The following is a 22,086-nucleotide window of genomic DNA, read 5'->3' as shown; positions in this document are numbered from 1 at the left end:
GACAAAATGGCTTCTCAGATCAACCTCTGATCCTCCCGCCCTTCCCCCAGTCCTATTCTTTTATCTTTTTGGAAACATCTGACCTTGTTTCCCCAATCAGCTCCCTCTGCTCAGCTTTGACCACACTGTCCACACCTACCCATGTCCTTGAATCCCTTGATAACTCGCCACTACTCCTGACTCGCCTGAGTTACCCCACCATGCTGCTCAACAATCCATTTCATTAATGCCCCACAATTTAGCCATTCCTTGATTGCTGGACTTTTGGAGACTATCTAGTTCTTTTTTACAACTGCGTATGACTTTTAAAAAAATCTATGAAAAAAAAAATTTTTTTTTGAGGGGGGAGGAGATTCTTAATGACAATTCCTTAAGTATTTTCCTCATTTACCAAATTCTCACTAGCAGGACAAATAAATGATCACCACCTGTTATTTGTTGTATACAGTCTCTCAGAGAGAAATGAAGGTTAATTAAACTGACATCAAGAACCAGGAAAAGTCACACTATATAATGACTTTCTGTTCCTGTGCAATCCTAGCCTAATCTTCTACGGGCTCTGATTTGATGGACTACAAGCCTTCATCTGGTCCTCTTAATACTTTATATGTAGAGAAAGAAAATAATTACTTATTAACTGAAAAAACATTTCAAAAACCCCAAAACACATCCAGTTTCATACTCTATCCCTTGTCCTTCCTACATGACCACCTCAGCTCCTTTTCAGTTCCCCATGCAGTAAGTATTGTCTTTTACAGAATTTGTCCAGTGTGAGACATCCTTGGAACAAGGTGCTGCTTGATTACACCCACTCCCACCCCATCCCCTAGGCATTTTTCCATTTTCACCCATTATTGTGAGTTTTAGAAGATCCCAGTCCCCCAAAAAGATAATAAAAAGGCAAGCAGGGAACAACTGGAGTCTCAGAAAACACTACTAGGCTTCCCAATACAATCTAGCCCACTAACTTCCTTACATTGTGGAAGGTGTAATAACTACAAATAACTAATTAGAACTAATAACAACAACAATAGTAATAACGATCATCTGTACAGCTCTGCAAGGTGGTTGAAGCACTTTACAAATATTCTAACAACAATCATGGGCAGTAGGTGCTATTATTATTCTCATTTTATAGATGACAATAAACACCCTACCACACAAAGATAACACATCCTAACATTAAACCTAAAAGAATCTTAAGAAAATTAAATTTGGCATGGTTAATAACAAGTAGAAGTTATCACCATCCAAATTACTCTTTGGAAACTGCTAATTTGTGTACGGCCTATTCGATAATTCTCAGGAAAAAGAATATTCCCCTAACTGTAGCATCCCAAATATTCCATATCAATGGGAGTCGGCTACAACAATCTCCGACATTTCCAAAGCTAAGAAGGGCTAATAAACACTGCTGACGAATTCTCCGAGATCCCAATTCTGCCCCTCTGTGGATGGAACCTCCCTTAGCAGTTCAGTAACAAATAGGTCTCATCCAATTTGCCCCATGTACAAACAGGCGGCTTTCTGAATCTGCTGCACAGTGCACTTTTCAAGCTGTGATGGCTGAGGATGCAACCACTGCTGTGATTTTCAGTTACTGACTGAATGTGTGTGGACCAATCCACAGGCCCAAGCCCAGGGCCCTCATTTCACTCTTGTAGGGTCAGGCTGCAAACAAGAGATTATAGAAGGAAAGATTTCACTCCCCTGCTGACAACCTGTACTCTAGCCTTGCCCCTTCCCACCTCTTGGGAAGCAGGTGCTGACTCAAACAGCACCGGCAGAACCGATTTTCTCCCCAAGATTCTTCAGAATGGGGCTGAGGAAGGCTCAGGTCAGCACCGCTCTGGCATCCAGGGACAGGAAGGGCGAGTGCCCAAGATCCTCTCCTGAGATTCTGGGGTTCCCAATGAGCTCCAAACTTCTCTGACTCCATGAGAGAGTAACCAGAGAATCCTGATAGTGTTCTCACATGGTGTTTGTAAGATGGAGTCTGTTCTTGTTTGTTTTGTACTTTCATTGTTTTAGTAAATAAAACTTTTGTTCTCCCTTACATTTTCTAAATTAAGATGGATGCTGTTGCTGTTTTAAGCGTGAAACTACTGTAAGAGACCTTTTTCTCCTTGGTTCTTACTTTCTCATAAGATCTGGAGCTGGAAGGGATCTCAGTGATCGAGTGCCTTTCCCTCATTTTAGAGTTGAGGAAACTGGATCTCATTCAGTTCCCATCACACAAGTGGTAATGGCAGAGCTGAGACCTAAACCCATATGCTCCAAAGCCAACTCCAAGGCTCTTCCTCTCTCCTTGCTAACTTTGCAATGAGCAGCTCATGAGAGTCCGATTTTCTCCTTAATTCACTCTGCCTCGTGCCACAGTAAGGCCATAATAAATTATCTGACTGATGGGACACCCAGGCACTTCTGGTCAGCAGCAAGGACGCTCAGAGTGTTCTCACCGAGACACTGCAAACTACAGAAAGCCCCATTCTAGTGCACTCCATCCACAGCTGCATGGGAATCAATCACACATCCAAGAAGCATTTCTCTCTTTCCAATCAATAAAAACACCTAAACAAAGTGAACATCTCTATATCTCATCAGACTGCAGGAATTTAGAGCTGGAAACACCAGAGTCCTGTAGTCCAAACTCTTCATGTTACACATGAGGAAAATTGAAGCCAAAGAGTGGTCAGTCGCTCCCTGAGGGATTATTTTAAATCACAGATTTTCTTCTGTGAGCATTTGTATAGGTTACATTTCTCTGTTAGCTCCCAAAAGAAGCTTGTGGGTTGGGGGGGAATGTTTGTTTTGTTCTCCAGCTCAAGACACAAATGGTAAGCTCAGCAGAAGCAAGCAAGGTGTACCCCCAACTTAGAAAGTGCTCAGACAACCGTGGATCAGCCCGAGAGGGCCAACCAAGTGGCAGTGCAGGGTCCCTCTTGGAAGGCCTCAGGCCCAAGTACTCTCAGAAGCCAACACCAGTAGGGGCTCAGAGAACAACTAGCTCAGCTCACAGTTAAGTTGGGGCTAGCGATAAGATTGCTGCTGGGTCACTGATGATGCTGCCTTTCCAAAGGGCTTATCCCAGGGTCACCTTGGCAGTGCTAGAGCTAAGCTAAGAGGTCATTTTCTATTCTAAAGCTTTGTTTTATTGATATAAAACTTGTGCAAAAGTGACATTTTCTACTGAGAATGTTAACACCAGTATATGCACCTTGGGAAAAAAAAATCTTTTAAAAAATTATTTAAAGAATCCAGTAGTTTAATGAAGGCCAAAATTACCTCAGATGCATTAACAAGATCTATTAATCAGCAAATCTAACAGGTTTTTTGTTTAAAAGATATCAACTTTCAGAAAGAATGGCAGTAAATAGTACACACTTATGTAATGCATTAAGGTTTCTAAGAATAATAAAACTCTTATGCCATTTTATCTTCATGACAACTAGGAAGTAGTTGCTATTATTATTCCAACTTTACAGATGAGGAAACTAAGGCAGCAGAGGTTGTGACTTGCCCAGGGTCACCCAGCTAGGCAGTATGGCCAGACCCTGGACTTTCTGAGCTCTCAATCCACTGTAGTGGTAAGAACTAAAAACAACCCAGGTGAGCATTGCTGCACATCACTTAAGCATACTTCTCAAGGAATAAAGGGAGGACTCTATTTTTATTGATTGGATGACTTTTTAAAAACCTGGTTGTAAAACATACTAGTTCCCTCTCCTAAAAAAATGTAGTCAGTATAACAAGATTAAAATTTCAGAGACATGAATATGACTTGGTTGTGTATAGCCCACAGGCAACAGATAGGAGCTTGGCTGCCCTGCGTCTAAATACTAAGCAAGACCAAATTTCCCTTCCATCACAACCTTCTGGTTTTGCTTCTCTGAATTCTGGGGTGAAATCCTCTTCCCTGTAACACAAGTATTCTTGTTTTTCTCTTCTTGCTAAGCTTCCAAACCACAAGGGCCCCACTTGTGGGCTTCCGATTCCACATTTCAATGTACTTCTGCAGACAGGAGACATTCCAAATTTTTAGAGGAAGGGGAAACAAGGCAGGTTACTCACTGCTCAACAATGCTTACAGTGCAAAGTTGTGAGGGTCCATGTTAGCTAGAAGGTCATAGTGTTGGAACCTCCTAAACACACAATGACTCTGGGGGTCCAAATCATCCCATCTTCCAAGTCCGGGGACAGAACTGTACAGAGGAACTGCAAAATCACCTGATCCAAGCCTCTGTACAACTGTGCACCTATGTATCTGAGGAAACTGAGGCCCTGAGACGTTACAAGAACACACAGGCCAAACTTCTGCTGCTGTGCCATATTAACTCACATGTCATTTTGCTGACATGTTCAGAGTTCAGTTGCTCTTATTTAGTATTTCTCTAACTTTCAGGGAGATTGATACATGACTGGACCAACTCTTTACCTGTTGCTTAAATATACAAAATATTATATATATAATGTCATCACACGATATACATATATATGTATGTGTGTGAATATACATATGTGTGTGTATATATATGTATATAAATAAAACAAGGAGATTAATACCTTTACTATAGTGATTTTTTCTTGTTGATAAAAGAGTAGGGTACAATGGGGAAAAAAGCTTTTCATTCTATCATCAGTTAAACAAATATACTAATAATGAAAGAAATAAATTTATTTCTCAACAGATATTCATTCTTCCCCGAAAGTAAATTCTTTAAATTATCAAATATGATAGCAAGAATTTACATATTAGGAAATATGAAAACAGCCCAAATATTCAACAGTAGAAAAATAGCTAGCCAACTAAGATATATAAACAAAATGAAAATTATATAATTATTTCAAATGTCATGGCTGTTGATACATAGAAATGAATATGTAAACTAATGTTAGGTGAAAAAAGCAAAACAGAAAAATAGGATATATACTGATTACAACTACCCCATAACATGTCTATATACTAACTAAAATAGAGACTATACACTGTTGAGTTCAAATAGTTGCAATACCAATAGAAATGACTCTAAGAATGTGCATCAGAAAAAGTGAGACATTTGAGATCACTGTCCCTTTTACAAGGTCCCATCTCTGGGCACTCTGGAAGGCAGTACTCGGTGACAATTTTGTTTTTAATCCCAATGTGAAGCAATTTTTAAGAATACAAGTGGAATTACTTAGTAAATACTGAAATATGTTACCTGATGAGCACAGCGCCTTGGAGGTGGATTGGGGATTTCAACTTTTGTCCAGGTATTCTTTCTAATATTGTAGAAATAGAGTTCGTTGTATAAAAAAGTCTACAGAAAGAAAGCAAAAAATTTAATTGTTATAAACAATTTCCTTTACGAGACAAGTGAGAAGAAAAAAAAATTTACAAATCACAGTAAATAAATTTTCCCCTAAAATGAATAACAGGCACATATCTCCAAAAATAGAGGAATCAAAGCAAGTTACTAAAATCACAGTCTACATTTAAATCTTAAAAGAGCACAAGGCACACCTTATAAATCTTAAAAAAAACTGTATTTAGTTTACACTAAAATCTGACCATTTCTGAGCAAATTAATTCTTTTATTCACTCTCAAGGCCCTCTGGGATGCCTCCTCTTAGTACAGAGTCAGAGACTTTAAATCCTTTAGAAGGATCTCTAAGGACCACTTTAAAGATAAGGAAAATAAAGCTTCAATGTCAAGCCACTTGACCTCAGTTGCTCATCCAACCAGCAGGGGAGCTGGGAATTCATACTCCTTGCCTCCAAATTTGGCTTGGCTTGCTCTCTATTATACTATGTTGTCTAAAGGAATCAACATTCAGGACCTCAAGCAAGAGATGCTATTTTGAATATAGCAAAATTTTGTGTAAGCTGTAACACTAAAATATTTTTTGACTTACTTTCTAAAAAAAAAAAAAAAAAAAAAAAGGAAGGGCACAGACAGAAAGAAGCAAGAATAGGTTCCCTAAAATCATTAGACTAGAACCCTCTTCTCCAGGTAGTCTCTCTACACAGAAGAGATTCAAGCCATTTACAATTTAAAATTCTGCTCTGAGTATATAGGATTGTGAAAATGTTTCTTACCAATAACAAAACTAGGGTAAAAATGCTCTTACAATAGTATGCCCGACCCCAAAGCTCCATGGGTATTTCAGGGCAAAAGTCAAATATGGGAGAAAAAGTCTGGCTGCAGGAGTTATGGGAAATGATAGCTGGCTTCTTCATGTGTCCGGGAGGGGGGCAGAAAGCTTCACGAAAGGCTAAAGCCATCAGAAGAGAAAGGTAAAGCCCACAGGAAGAGGTAGCAGCAAAAGCCAAAATCATAGGATATTTCAGAAGTAAATGGAAGAAGATGGAGGGTGTCTACATTTGATTTTGCCCTACGATGCTGTCCAGTTTTCTTTCCTCTTAAAGACAACATGACTGGACTACAAAGATTAACAGTGAGCAGCAATACCTGGCACCAGCCAGGGCACCTGAAGATTTACAAAGGACTCTGCACTGCCTCATGTGAGCCCCATCCCAACCTCCCCAACAGCAGCTGCCAGGTATTCCTACAGCACAAGTCTGATCACATTTTCCTGCTCGATAAACAGGCAATGTGGCAAACTCCCTATTAAGTATTTAAGCCTTCAGTGACCAGTTAGAAAAACAGAAAGATGACAGCAACATAAATGAAAAGAACCACTACAAAATGATCAAGAATGAATGCTGCAAACTTATATAGGACAACAGCAATAACAAAACTAATAGTGCTCTAGTATTTGCAAAGCACACTACAGATATCATCTCATTGGACCCCCACAACAACCTTGTTTTTGTGTCAGGGTGCGCACCCCTCACCATCTCCTCTTGGAGCCCCTTGCTTTCAGCACTTCCCACAAGAGGCCTTATCCAATCCCCCAAAAGTTACCTTGTAATAATATCTTATGTTCTTACATCTATAAATGTTGATCTCCCTCCAAATTCTTGAGAGCTCCTAGCAAGTAGCTGGTGTTTGATAAATGCTTATGAATTGACTAAAGTAAGTACTAGAGGATTACTGAAAGCGTTTTACAAATGCAGAAAATAAAGAGTCAGAGAGTCTGGAAGCAAGATTCTAAACTACACCCTTCTCCCCTCTGAGTCCTGGGTCATGCATGTTGCTCCTCAAAAATAAGAAAATAAAATGGAGGAACAATGACAATTCAAGTCAAGCAAATGCAAGGACATAAAGCACTTGACAAACCTTAAACCACCATTTGAACATCAGCGAGCATTTAAGTCAGGGACCTGTTGATATCAATGACAGAAGGAATTCCCCAGTGAGGAAATTCCCTCTCCCAAGAAAGGCAGGCACCTTCTCTGCACCTGGATTCTTGGAGAATTGCCTAGAGCATTGAATGACTTGTATCAGAGGAAGAATCAAGTCCGGGTCCTCTTGGCTCAGGCTGCTCTATCCACTAGACCGCTAGGCACGGCAGTAGCAGGAATGGGATCCAATTTATAAATGTATGGTTATCAGCTCTATTAGTAGAGGGCCATCCATAAAGAAAAGGAACTAAAGGTCCAAGGGAGAGAGTAAAGAAAAGGTCCAACTCTATGGAACCATAACAGGTGGAAATCAAGGGGCTGATGCTGACACTTCTCCATCTAATGGGTTCTAAGAGGCCCAACAGAGACCCCCAGTGCCTGCTTGGAGTCTGAGTGGCATCTAAGAGCTCCAAGCTACTCAATAAAAAGTAAGAGCAAGCAACAATCTGCTAGCGTGAATCAAAATGTATCCGTGGGTCTGCTATTTTTAAAAAAGCAAGTCCATTAGATTACCAGACACCAAAAGTAGAAACCCTAACATTTGCCTCCAATAAGATGGGCACAAGAGCTGGACCCAGCCCTCTTTTGGATTCAATTAGATTTCAAATGAAATAGGAAGTGTCAGCACTGGGGCAAAGTGTGTGACTGCTTAAGTCCTTCATCTTGAACCTGACATGACTGCTGAGCCCAGGGGACTCAGGGAGACCGATTTCCTGACTCAGTCTGTTCTGAGCTCCAGGAAGAGTAAGTGGGGAGCTGCTGAGTCCAGAAGCACAAGGGTCAGACTCTGAGCGAGTGGGCTGAGTGGAAGGAGCCCTCACAAAACACCTTAGCCCGTGGATGAAACCAAAAAGAGGGTCATGGTTTATCATTAGAAACGATCTTATTCAGAGCATCCGAGAGGCCAGCACAGACAATGAATTTTCCTTAAAAACAGCAAACCACTCTCCAACTTCAGGGAGAACACCAGCAGCTATGGGTGAAGATGCACATTGGCATCTTTGGATGCCACAAACAACAAGCTGAGATGCAGTCGGGCAGGGAGAAAACCAGTGTCAGGAGAAATGAAGACAAAGGGCAGACAGAGTCTGTGACAGTCAAAAGAAATGATTAACTCCTGCAATATTGATGCCGACACAGTCCCTCCCTTAATGGAGCCCAGCTCGACTTATCAAGGACAGCGGTTCACATTTCCTCTGACAGTTCAGATGGCAAGACAATATGAGAAGGGAATTAAAAGGTTATTTTGCTCTCATTCTAGGACAAATGCATATTTCATGATCACTGTATCAGAGATTCATTTTTACTGAAATGAGACCCATGAAAATGACAGTGAAGAAAAAGACAAAAAAAAAAAAAGTATACTTTACTTTTTGGCCATTGAAATATTCACCTCCAAAAAGGATTAATTCTTCTTTCTCAGGATGAGAAGACATGGAAGCATTTAACCTGCAAGAAAGACAACAATAAGCGTCACCTCAACATGGACGTGTCAGCTTGGAGACTCAGCCTGAATGGGGTGTGATGCTGCCTCTTCCCCTTCTCCAGCACAAGCTCAGACATCACCAATGGCTGCCATCTCTTTTAAACTCAGGCAAGAGAAAAAAAGTGGTTGGATGTAAAATATCTTGATTACCCCCGGTGGAAGTCACCGCCATTTCCTTACTCATTGGTCCCCTGGGAAGCATCTCAGTTTAATTCATGGACAGGACTAATGACACCAAGGTCCTTAATCCTAATTATGCATCTCCCCCACCTCCCCAAAGGTAGCTCAACAGAAGCACATTATTCAAGTCCTTCCTCCTGGCTGGTCTATAAGCATTTATTACATTTCTACTACACACCAGGCACTCTGCAAATCCTGGGGAGGTAAAGACAAGTGCCTACAGTCTAACGGGAGAGAAAAAAATGCCAACAGTTATTAGAGATAAATTAAAGACAGCCAACAATAAAATCTACCCTAGATCCCATCAACAACTGGCTCCCAGGGTCCTTTGCTCAACCTTTTCAACGAACACAAGTCAGAAGCTAAGCTTACCCAAGGGCAGATCAGTCCTGAGACAATGGGAAGGTACCAGGGCAGCCCATCCTCCCCATCTACTGCCCATGGGGCACTGCGCCTCTAGCCACAGGAACTTCTGGGTCACATGGGGCAGGACAGTAGCGCAAAGGGCAAAGACCCATGACCAATCTCAGACCCTTAACGTCCCTGCTATGAATAAAATGGGGATAATAATGGCACCCACTTCCCAAGACTGCTGTCAGGACTGACAAGGCAACACTGGAAAACCACTCAGCACAGTGCCTGGCGCCAGTAGCCAAAACATAAATGCCAGATGCTTTTATCACTGTCCCACCATCGGCTGACAGCTCAGACAGCAATGCTGAGACTAGGAGAAGGGGAAGGAAGGCGCCATCTTCTCCCCACCATCCATGGCTCTTTCCCAAGGCTGTGCTGCTAGCCTGGGGTTCACTCTGAGGATCGGCAGGGGATCAGAGTAGGGGAGGAGTGAAGGTCAGCGGCTAAAAGGGAAAGCCGGCCCCTTTCCTTCCCCTCATACAAAGGGGATACACTAGAACCGTCTACCTGGAAGTGCAGTTGGGAAGAGAATGGTCTGCAAACTGCCAAGTGGCTCAATGAGTCATCTTTTTAGCTGAGCCTAGGACCAGCACAGATTTTTTTAAAAAATACACCATATGAATTGCAAGAAAAAGGCAGCCCAGAGGAGAGTAAATATCCTGCAGTCTATAAACACTCTCAGAGATCATCTAGTCTTCCCTATACATTGGACAGATGGGGATTTTGGGGCCATATTGGTGACCTGACTTGTCTGTAGCCGGCCACGTCCTGGCTCTGAGGCCTTTACTGTCCCTAGTCTCACACAAATGTCTCCAGGAGTCCCATCAGGGGCTTGGTCAGTTGTGTGTCTTCTGTTTTCCGCAATGAACTATAAGCCTTGTACATGGGCTAAGTGGTTGAAGAATACAACTGGATGACCAAATGCTGTCCTGGCAGAGAGTTACTTCTTACAATGTCAATAAAAAGTAAAAAATAAAAGAATCTCATTTCACTATTACCAAGAGAGAAGCCAAAGATGACTGAGAAGTGACTGGTCCAAATATCCATTTTAATAGAAAATGAACTGAGGAGCACTGACTGCATCATTATCAGAAAATACTCTTAAGATGGCTCACTCTCCATCAAGCGGGAGTTAAATCAATTAGTCTCTTTTGATCTCAGGCTGTGTTCCTTTCTCTTTACCATTTCAACACAGCTTAAAGCTGTGTTCATAATCAGGGAAGAAAAATTACTTCTACATCAATATCCCAGAAAATAAGGATGGCCAGGCCTTCTTCTCTCTCCTCCTGGGTTTTCATGGCATTGCTCTCCCCAAGCTCCGCTCCTACCTACCTGGCCACTGCTCAGTATCATTTACTAGATTATGATGCATAAATAAAGCATTTAAGAACTACCCATGTGCAGAGTACTGTGCTAAGGCCTGAGGATAATAACCGAAAATTAACTCGGTCCCTGGTCTCAAGAAGCACTTTCTAAGGGGGAAGTACATACAGGAGGTTTCAGCTGGAAAGATTTCTTGACCCGGCAAAGCAGTTAACACCACCTTTTTCCCGTCACTTCCACAGATAAAACCAAATCAGCTTCTGATACTGAATCATTTGAGGATGTCAAGTACTTTGGGAACAAGGAGACCTCTCTCTGAATCTTTGGTCCTTCCCCAGATGACAGCCAAGAGCTGTGCTGGAAGTCCTGCTATTCCCAAGGCCCTGGGGCTCAGGGTTCCTGGCCATCTTCCTCAGTCTCAGGGGAGATTGCCTGGCATGTCCTGCCTTCTGTCTCTCCCTCAGGGTTCCCTGCTTACTGCTTTAGCTATGCGGGCTTCCCTGCCCTGTGGGGGGCAGCTGGCTGGCACAAGCTGTTTCCCTGGATGATGGCTATGAGGGCAGGACTGGATACAGCTCCAGTGATCTGGGGAAGTGCTACCCTTCCTTTGGTGGCAGCTGGCCAGCAATTGTTGCTGGTAGTGGGGAGGAATTGAGCTACATCTCTATTTCTAACCCATATTCCAGCCCCTTTGTGAAGATGCACCAGGGCTCTGTCATGGACCTTTCCTCTCAGCATTCTCCCTCACTGATTTCATCAAGTCCCATGAGTTCTGAGGTCCTGATGTAGACGAGTCCCAAATCTATGCAACCCCAGACTCTCTGCCACATCCCTGCCCAACCATATCTCCTACCTACTGCACTTTTCCATCCTGATGTCCCTATAGACCTCTTCTACACATCTTTCTTCCCTTCCTTCCCTTTCCTTCACTTCTCTACTGTTATGAGCAATACAATCCCCTAGTCTGCAACCTCAGAATCACCCCGGACCCTTCCCTAGACCTGTTGGTTCTTCCTCCACAACTTCTTATTAATCCCCTTCTGCCCATTCTTCCAGGCCTTCATTATCTCTCCTAATTGACCTTTTGTCTTGTGTCATAAATTTTGGTATGTTGTCCACTATTGTCATTTTCTTTGATGAAATTATCATTTCTACGAATTGTAGTTTAAACCATTTCTTCTTTAGAATTAGATTATTTAATTTCCAATTAATTTTAATCTATATTTCCACGGCCCTTATGTTACATATAATTTTTTTGCATCAATCTGAAAAAGATGCATTTAATATTTCTGCCCTTTGAATCGGATTGTGGGGTTTTTATGCCCTAAAACACCTTTAATTTTTGTGCAGGTGCCATGTTTCACTGAGAAAAAGATATACTCTTTTCTATTTCCATCTAATTTTCTCCAAAAGTTCTGTATCTTGTCTAAAATTCTGTTCACCCTTTTAACTTCTTTCTTCTTTATTGTCATTGATTTATCTAGTTCTAAGTATCTAAGTATCTAGTTCTAAGAGAAAGAGGTTGAGATTCCCCCTACTAGTAAGGTTTTGCTATCCAATTTTTTCTGTATCTCATTTAACTTCTACCTTAAGAATCTGGATGCTGTATCACTTGGTGCATATATGGTTAGTACTGATTGTTTTATTGTCTATGGGCCCTTTTAGTGAGATAATAATTTCCTTTCTTAGCTTTTTAATTAGATCTATTTTTGCTTTTGCTTTGTTTAAGATTGCTACACCCCCCATTTTTTTTCAACTTCAACTAAAGCATAATATATTCTGTTCCAGCATTTTATCTTTACTCTTGTGTGTATTTTCCTGCTTTAAATGTTTCTTGTAAACAGCATACTGTAAGCTTCTGGTTTTTAATCCACTCTTGTTATCTGTTTCTGTTTTATGGACAAGTTCATCCCATTTACTTTTACAGTTATGAGTACTGTGTATTTCCCTGCAAACTATTTCCCCCCATTTCTCTTCTCCTTTCACTCCGTCCTTCTTCACTAGAATTTTGCTTCTGATCACTACCTGCCTGCAGTCTGCCTTCCCTTCTATCAGCCCTCTTCTCCTTTTTCTTTCACTTTTCCCCTCCTACTTCCCTATAAGGTAAGATAAATTTGCATACAACAATTAAATGTGTTATTCCCTGTTAGTCAAATCCAATGAGAATAAGATTCAAATAATGATCCCTCGTATTATAATGGGTCTTTCATGCCTCTCCGTGTGATATAATTTACCCCATTCTTTCTTTCCTTTTCTGCCAGTACAATCTTTTTACATTTGTTTTTAATATCATCACATCAAAATGAACTTATATCCATACCCTCTACTGACATATAATGCTTCTAACTGCCCTAACAGAGATACAGTTCTCAAAAATTACAAGTATTGCCTTTCTATCCATCTAGAGCAGCACCTATTGCCTCTACTGAGATGCTGATGCCTAAGAAGAACTGAACTGCCATCTGTAGACTTCCTTTTAAGGAGGGAATAATGGTAGCCAAGAATGATGTCCACATGCCAAAGCACTCTAAGCTGGAGCAAGAAAGTGCCTAAGCGCCATGTCATGAAGGCCATGCAGTCTCTGTTCAGGAGCAGTTTGAGGCTGGTACCTTGCCAATGAGGGCATTCAGTACTTCTGAGACCACCTTCACCTGCCCCCTGAGATTGTGCCTGCCATGCTGCACAAGTCCTGAGGAAGGAAAGTCAAGGCCTAAAGGTCTGGAGGATGAGCAGCCTGCCCGACTTAATTTGGGATGCAGCTGCAGCTGACAGACAGACAGATGAAGTGCTGCTCCCCCTGGGGCTGATGAGAAGGCTGGGGAGAGGGTGGGTCAGCAGCAGAATTCCAATTTAGAGGTGAATTTGGCTATGGCTGTGCTCATCCTCAATAAAAACCGCAGAGATGTTTCTTACTGAATAAAATTGGGGGAGGAAAAAAAGAATTACAAGTATCATTTTCCCATGTAGGAATGTAAAGTTTAATCTTAAGTTTGGTTTCTCTTTTCCGTTTTACATTCTTAGGCTTCTCTTGAGACTTATACTTGAAGTTCAAATTTTCTATTCAATCTGGTTTTTTAATAAGGAAAATTTGAAAGTCCCCTATTTCATTGAATATCTATCTTTTCCCCCCTAAAAGATCATGCCTAAAATTGCTGGTTGTTAATTCTTAGTTGTGACAAAAGCTTCTTTGCCTTCCAGAAGATTATGTTCCTTACGAACCTTTAATGTAGAAGCTAAGTCCTGTGTAATCCTACCTATGGCTCCTTGATATTTGAACTGTTTCTTTCTGGCTTCTGGCAGTACTTTTTCTTGACGAGAAAATTTTGGCTAGAATATTCCTTGGAGTTTTCACTTAGGGGTCTCTTTCAGGAGGTGATCAGTGGATTTTTTCAAGGCCTGTTTCCCTCTGGTTCTAGGACATCAGGGCAATTTTCCTTATCAATTTCTTGAAAGCTGCTTATCCAGGCTCTTTTTTGATCATGGATTTTAGGTAGTTCAAGAATTCTTTAAATTATCTTTTCTGGACCAATGAGGTATTTAACATTTTCTTCCATTGATTCATTCCTTTGATTTTGTTTGATTCTTGATGTCTCACAAAATCATTATCTTCCACTTGCCCAATTCTAATTTTTGAGGAATTATTTTCTTTTAATTAGCTTCTGTAACTCCTTTTCTATTTGGCCAATTATACTTTTAAAGGAGTTGTTTTCTTCATTGGATTTTTTCCCATTTGACCAACTGTATTTTTAAAGAACTGTTTTCTTCAATTTTTGTCCTTCTTTTTCCAAACTGCTAACTTGTTCTTGCATACTGTTTCTTTTCCCAACTTTTCTTCTACCTTTCCTATTTGTTTTATAAAATGCTTTTGGAGCCCTTCCAGAGGCTTTTTGATTTTGAGACCAATTCATACTATTTGAGGTTTCATATTTAGATACTATTATCCTCCTCTGAATTTGTGTTTAAGATTATCCCTATCACCACAGTAGCTTTCTATGGACAGGGCCGTTTTTTAGTTTTTGCTCACTTTTTAAAAGATGAGTTTATCAGGTTGAATGGGTTGGAAGATTTTGTCCATGGTCACATGGCTTCACCAGTCAGGACTCCTCTAGATAAGCAGGGAGAGTACCTGGGCTCCAAAGCTGATACAATACACCTCCCTGAGATCCCAGGAAATCACATCACCGATCAGACAAGGGAATCCCACAGCCATGTGGCCATCTCTGTTCTGGGGAGCCAGGAGTATGCTCAGAATCCAGGGTGCACCCACCGAGGCAGGCTGAAGGCTAAGCTCCTTCACTGCCTAACCCATATGCTGAAAGGAAGAATCCTTTCCCAGGAATCCTGAGAAGCTTCAGGGGTCATGTCTTCTGCTGCAGGGCTGTCGCTTCACTCCCAGGCTTCTGATTAGGTGATAATTAAATCTGCTCCACCTGATGCTCTCACGCCTGGCAGGCACAAGAAAGGCCTCCAGGGCTTTGGTCCTGCTTTGCATTCAGACCTGTCACATGCCATCCAGGGACACTTAGCTCTTCCTAAATCTCTCAGTTCATGGAAGCAAAGCAGGCGGTTCCTTTGCGGTTCCATCTGCCTAACATGGGAGCACAGGTCTACAAAACAAGTTGAGTGACTGTGGGTAAGTCCACTTACCTGCCTCAGTTTCCTCATCTGCAACAAAGGACAAAAACACTCACATCGCCTCCCACACCAGACTGATGGGAGGCAAGCACTCTGTAACCTTCCCCCCATCTTGTGGGAAATGGGAGTTTTATTATTTGCTGTGGTTGAGCACAGACTGTCATCTCGCTTTCTAATTTGCTGGGGTCAAACGAGAGTCTTTTGTCTTCCTCAACTCACTTACAAAGACTCAAATCACCAAAAAAAACCAGGATTCAGAAATCAGCGATGCTCACGACTATGTACTTTGTTCCTTGGAAACTCTATAAACGGTTTTGGATTATTACCAGCTAGTAAAGATACCCATATAAGATGGCTTATACACAATGCATTTTTTCAATTATAACTGCCCCTTTCACCTAAGGATTTAAGGCATTTTTTGAACAAGTACAGGAAAAAACCTTCCTTGATTTCCACATCATTGTATGTTTCTAAAATGCCTCTGATGGGGTGAGGGGAGGGCCTGTAGCCCCTGTTCTTTCCTCCAAATGTTAAATGTTGGAAAATGAGACAGGTGCTTTTGGCACGATTTCCCCCCTATTGAGCATTTGTACTGTGAGACTCAATATTTCCATGTAACTACATGATAAGTGAACTAAATTTCCCCACGCTCTCTCTCTCTGGTGGTACAGAAGGGAGTGGAAATAAGCCCACTGGAGCTGATTCTGCACAGCAGGTTCTCTGACTGTAATATCCAAATTGCCTGGTCATTTAGGAAAACATTATGTCAATAGTCAATGTATTATTCCAATTTCCACAATGGAATTTGGAATGGAAGTTCCAAATCTCTGTTGGGCACTCTAAAGGCGAGAGCCGCCTTGCTTTCTTACCTCGGTGAAGGTGGGGGGCATGGCGTCTCCGTGACCTGGGTCTTTTTGGCATCTAATGTCTGAAATTGTGCTATCAGAGCTTCCAGGTCCTCCTAAGAAGGAAGAAATCAAAGGTGAATATTTATTCCTACTTAATCATAAGAAATTATTCTTCCCTTGGTCTAATTCTCTTTCTGACTTTAAGTGTGACTTTATTAAGGAAGGCTGGCCTCCAGGTCGAGGAGACCTGGGTGGGAACCCTGCCTGCTACATCCCAGGCCACTCTGGGCTGCCCATCAGCAGCAGCACAGCACATACAAATCTAACCTGTGGAGGGTTCTTCCCTTTCAAGTTCCTTCGATCAATGAAATTGCCAGGCCAGTTTCTGTCTCTATCCCCTGACTAGGGGGAGGCATATAAATATACAGACAAATAATTACATTTTTTAACTATTTAAAACATGACATTTTAGAAACATCTTCAGAAGAAAAAAAAAAAGGGATAACCATTTGATAAGTATTGGGATGCACTAGACACTTAATAAGATCCTGCTAAGAGAGCTGGAAGGAGTCCCCGGAACACTGTAGAACACTGCACAAAATGTCAGATTTTTAAATGTACTGATTGATTTTACTCATTTTTTTCCTCTTTTCTACCTTTACAAGAAATTCTTTATTATATGGAATGGCTCTCAGGGAGGAGGCAGAGATGGGAAAATTTATGTAATAAACAAACCAAAGATAAAAATAAAAATTTATTTTTAAAAATCACTTAATTGCTCAAAAAATAAAATGGCTGAATTGAACTCATCAAAATCTTTGACCAAATGGAAAATTCTTCTCCAAATCTGTAGCCTACACTGATAAAATGCTGTCTATCTGTATATACACATATACCTATCTGTTCATATGCCCTAGCATAAGTATCTGAATCTCCTGCGTTCTCCTCCTGTATATGCAGTGTGGACAATAAAGAACCATGGCCCTCCAGCAGACTATGGCGTAATAGGAGGTACTGTCTCCACACCAGGTTGTGGCCTTTAGAAGCAAAGTCTCTCTGTTATCCACCAAGCCTCAACCCCAGAGCCCTCTCCTGCCTCTCCATCACTCCTGTCCTTCCTGGGACTGCCAGGCTTGTTGCCCTCTTTGTTTACCCAGCCATCTCCCGGCCCTCACCCCAGGTTTTGCTGCCAGCACGAACGACCAGCCAGTCCCCTAGAATCACTCACCACTTGTCCAATCTGTAACCCCTAAGACCCCACGTTTCAGTCATCCACAATCTGGAGTCTCAGCTCTTGCCCTGAATCAATCCAAGTTTATCCACTACAAATTTATGGTACAAAAACCTACGATGGACCCTCATCATTGTTCAGTCAGTCAGTCAACAAGGACTTAGTAAGCACTGAGTACCTAGGTTCTCACTAGGTGATGGGAAAAGAGGGAGAGAGGGAAGGAGAGGGGGAGGAGGGAGAGAAAAGTAGGGAAGGAGGAAGGGAAGGAAGGCAAAAGAGAGACAGAGAGACAGAGAGAGGGAGAAGGAGAAGCTGCCCCTGCAGCCATTCAAATAGCACAGATGAAGGCCCCCATCTGTGCCAGGCCCAGTAGCCAGTGTGACTTCTGAGAAGCACCAGTCTGGGGGGAGGGAGAGGGGTTCAGCCTATTCCCTCCCTGCTGCCCTGATCTCCCAAACTCCCTGGCACATGGGCCCACTCCCCCACCCGGGATGCCCCTTTACCCACCCTGGGCTCCCTTCTCCTCTTGGGGCTCCCCCCCAAGCTCTCCAATCCCTTGCCCCATCTCCTCCTGTCAAGCCCCAGCACCATCTTTCCCTCTAAACCTGCTCCCTTCCTGGCTTCACCAAAATCTGGGGTGATCTCTACCCCCATCCTGCTCCCCTCATCCCTGCGACGAGCTCCCTCACCTCTCACTGGCCATGTCCCTGCCACCCACAAACACAGCAGTATGTCCCTTGTCACTAGCCCAGCTCACAAATCCCCCCTTTCCACTGGCTTTTTCTCAATCCTCAGCTCCTCTGCCCATCTCCTGGGGGGTTGGGGACCCCACTTTCTCCTTGGTCTCCCCAGACACACTCCCTTGCAGGTCACGCCATCTGGCCCCAATGCTGGCTGCTCTCCCTGCCAGCTCCCACTCCATTGTCACCTCTCTGCTGAGGTAATCACTGATCTTCTGGGCCGTCTCCAGCTGCCTGCCATATATCTCCACACAGAGGGATGCAGACTTGAAGCTTTGCAGGCCCCAAACTGCGCTCACCCTATTCCCAACCCTCTTCCTGACTTCCCCCACCCCCAGGGTCACAAGCCAAGGGTCATCCTTAGCTCCCCACTGTTCCTCCCAACCTCTCCCCACAAGCTGCCACCTCCTTCCAATCAACCTTCCTCCCCTCTCTCCTGACACGACCTGGGATGGGCCCTGCCGTGCCCACGGACCTACCGCCCACCTCAGTGCAGCCCCCAAATCACCTTCCTAAAGTCATAGTGACCCTGGTGGATCAACTCCAGTGGTTTCCATCTAGGATCAAATATATATTTGTGGTATTGTCCAAAGTCCTTCCTAACCTTACGCTACCACATGTTCTGCTATCTATATGTACATGTATTTAAAAATTATATATTTACATACTATTATATATATATATAAAATAACTGTATTCATGTAAATGCATATACAGATATGTGTACATACATACACACGTATATAATCACAAATATATATGTACATATACACAAATATAGATTTATATCTAAGTGTGTTATATGTGTGAATATGGACATGTGTATGTATACACAAGTGTATATTTGCACATATACTTATAAAAGTATATTACGTTTAAGGAGATATGCACATAAGTATACAAACACGCAAGAATTTTTCAGCATAAGCATACATATATCCACATATAAACACATATATATATCTAAGTGTTTTATGTGGGTGTAACTATACATATGCATATAGATATACACACATATATGTAGTTACAAATGTATTTATATCTAAGTATATTACATGTGTAGATATACACGCAAGTATATGTGTGTAGATATACATACATATACACGCAAATATATGCTTATAAGTGTACATATCTACACACAAGTATATATACATCAGTGTATATGTGGATACACATATCCATACTAATAAGTGTATTACGTGTGTAGATATACATACATATACACGCAAATATATGCTTATAAGTGTACATATCTACACACAAGTATATATACGTCAGTGTATATGTGGATACACATGTACATACTAATAAGTGTATTACGTGTGTAGATATACATACATATACACGCAAATATATGCTTATAAGTGTACATATCTACACACAAGTATATATACATCAGTGTATATGTGGATACACATATACATACTAATAAGTGTATTACGTGTGTAGATATACATACATATACACGCAAATATATGCTTATAAGTGTACATATCTACACACAAGTATATATACATCAGTGTATATGTGGATACACATATCCATACTAATAAGTGTATTACGTGTGTAGATATACATACATATACACGCAAATATATGCTTATAAGTGTACATATCTACACACAAGTATATATACATCAGTGTATATGTGGATACACATATCCATACTAATAAGTGTATTACGTGTGTAGATATACATACATATACACGCAAATATATGCTTATAAGTGTACATATCTACACACAAGTATATATACATCAGTGTATATGTGGATACACATATACATACTAATAAGTGTATTACGTGTGTAGATATACATACATATACACGCAAATATATGCTTATAAGTGTACATATCTACACACAAGTATATATACATCAGTGTATATGTGGATACACATATCCATACTAATAAGTGTATTACGTGTGTAGATATACATACATATACACGCAAATATATGCTTATAAGTGTACATATCTACACACAAGTATATATACATCAGTGTATATGTGGATACACATATCCATACTAATAAGTGTATTACGTGTGTAGATATACATACATATACACGCAAATATATGCTTATAAGTGTACATATCTACACACAAGTATATATACATCAGTGTATATGTGGATACACATATCCATACTAATAAGTGTATTACGTGTGTAGATATACATACATATACACGCAAATATATGCTTATAAGTGTACATATCTACACACAAGTATATACACATCAGTGTATATGTGGATACACATATCCATACTAATAAGTGTATTACGTGTGTAGATATACATACATATACATGCAAATATATACTTTTAAGTGTACATATGTACACACAAGTATATATTTTAAAGGGTGGAACAATTACATCTAATAAGTGTAAGTGTGAGAATACAACATATATAAAATATACTTATATGTACATATCACACACAAGTATATAACATCAGTGTATATGTGGATAACAATCCATCTAATAAGTGTTTCGGTGTAGATAAACATATACAAAATATATGTTAAATGTACAATTCACAATATATAAATCAGTGTATATGGAAACTATCCATATTTTATTACGGTGTAGATAAATACAATACCGCAAATATCACAAGGTACATATCTCCACAAGTATATAAACATCAGTGTTTGGGATAACATCTTATAAAGTGATTCGTGTGACATACACAATAAAGAAAGGAGGCAAACACGTCCCCCCCATTTACATAGCGCATGTGGCAGATTTACCACCGCATCTGGCCCAACCCCTAACACCAGGTTATTAAAAGAAGCATGGAGCCCCACAACAAGGCCACATAAGCGGTGCCCCCACAAGTGACGCTGTGTTCCACCGTTCTTTGTCCGTGACCCTGCCCACGCACAGAACGGCTGCGATGTCGACGCCGCCTGCAGGGCAGAGGCTGCCCACAAGGATGCTTAGGGCCTCCTTCACCAAACAGGCAGAGGGCGGCTGGCCTCTGGTCAGGTGCTGGGGTACTGGCTCTGACCCCCCTCGGGGCGCAAGTTCCTTTCGCAGCGGGGAGGGCGGGGCGGAATCACAGGGAGGTTAAGCGACCGCCCCGGGTCAGGGCCAGAGTTTCCCGCCGACAATTTCCAGTCTGGGAGAGCTTTCCGATTTACAGCCAGGTGGGTGGTACACGGGCCCCGCGGGTAAAGCAGTGTGGGGGCGGGCCGAGCTCTGCCGGGCCGGCCACCGCGGGGCAGGACTGGGAGCTGGGCCTCGCACGCTAGCCGCGCCTCCGCAGTCGGGAAGGCGCGGGTCCAAATCCTGCCTCACCCGGTACTGGCGCCACCCCGGGCAGACCGCTTCCCGCTCTCGGCCTCAGTTTTCCCTCTGTGAAATGGGGGCGAGTCTACAAAAGGAACTTTCCGGAAACCAGAAAGGCTTTTTCGGGGCCTTAGCGGCCGCGGCCCGCGAGAGCTGAGGGGTCCCGGCCCGGTCCCTGTCCCGGCGGGGCCCCGGTTACCTCCTCCTTCTTGGAGCGCTTGGAGACCTTTCTCTCCATCTTGGCGGCGGTCTTCTCGGCCCCCTTGACCTTCTTCTCTTTCTTGTTCTTCTTGCCCATTTTTCCGCCCCAGCAAGCGGCCGCGCGGACAGGTGACAAAGCCGGGGCCGCGCCCCCCGCCGCGGCAGCCGCCCCACGCCGCGCGCTCCCCGCGCGAGGCAGCCGGAAGAGAGACGGCGAAACTCACCCGGCAACACAACACGTCACTTCCTTTCACGGGCCTTCCGTGAGGCTACTTCCGCCTTGGAAGAGTCACCAAGAGGAGAGTCATTCACAGTTACTCCTCGAGAGGGGAGAATCGCCGAGCGCGCCCCCTAGCGGCTCGGGGGGGTGCTCTCAGCAGTCAAATGAACTTTCTTCCCTTCCCCATGCCATCTGGTTGCTTAGAGATGAGAGCATCC

General features: G+C 42.3%; 1 protein-coding gene and 1 pseudogene across 3 annotated transcripts in view; one reads left to right on the top strand and one right to left on the bottom strand.

The window, feature by feature from the left end:
- KLHDC4 (kelch domain containing 4) overlaps window positions 1-21,863 on the bottom strand; it is a 91,586-nt gene extending 69,723 nt beyond the window's left edge. The window contains exons 1-4 of one of the 3 annotated variants that reach the window (XM_031950165.1): window positions 21,647-21,863; window positions 16,196-16,287; window positions 8,659-8,737; window positions 5,202-5,300 (exon numbers count right to left, since the gene is read on the bottom strand). In XM_031950165.1, the coding sequence (XP_031806025.1) occupies window positions 5,202-5,300; window positions 8,659-8,737; window positions 16,196-16,287; window positions 21,647-21,745 (369 nt within the window). In that variant the 5' untranslated portion in view covers window positions 21,746-21,863. Of the gene's footprint in view, window positions 1-5,201; window positions 5,301-8,658; window positions 8,738-16,195; window positions 16,288-21,646 lie in introns of those variants that run through there. The other 2 variants (XM_031950167.1, XM_031950166.1) reach the window with 2 other exon arrangements.
- LOC111718691 lies at window positions 13,104-13,582 on the top strand (annotated as a pseudogene).
- Window positions 21,864-22,086: the final 223 nt, after the last annotated feature.

Source organism: Sarcophilus harrisii, chromosome 2 (genome assembly GCF_902635505.1).
Source record: "Sarcophilus harrisii chromosome 2, mSarHar1.11, whole genome shotgun sequence".
In the NCBI taxonomy this organism is placed as follows: domain Eukaryota; kingdom Metazoa; phylum Chordata; class Mammalia; order Dasyuromorphia; family Dasyuridae; genus Sarcophilus; species Sarcophilus harrisii.
Note: the sequence above shows the minus strand (reverse complement) of the source record. Positions and strands in the feature narration are given on the sequence as shown.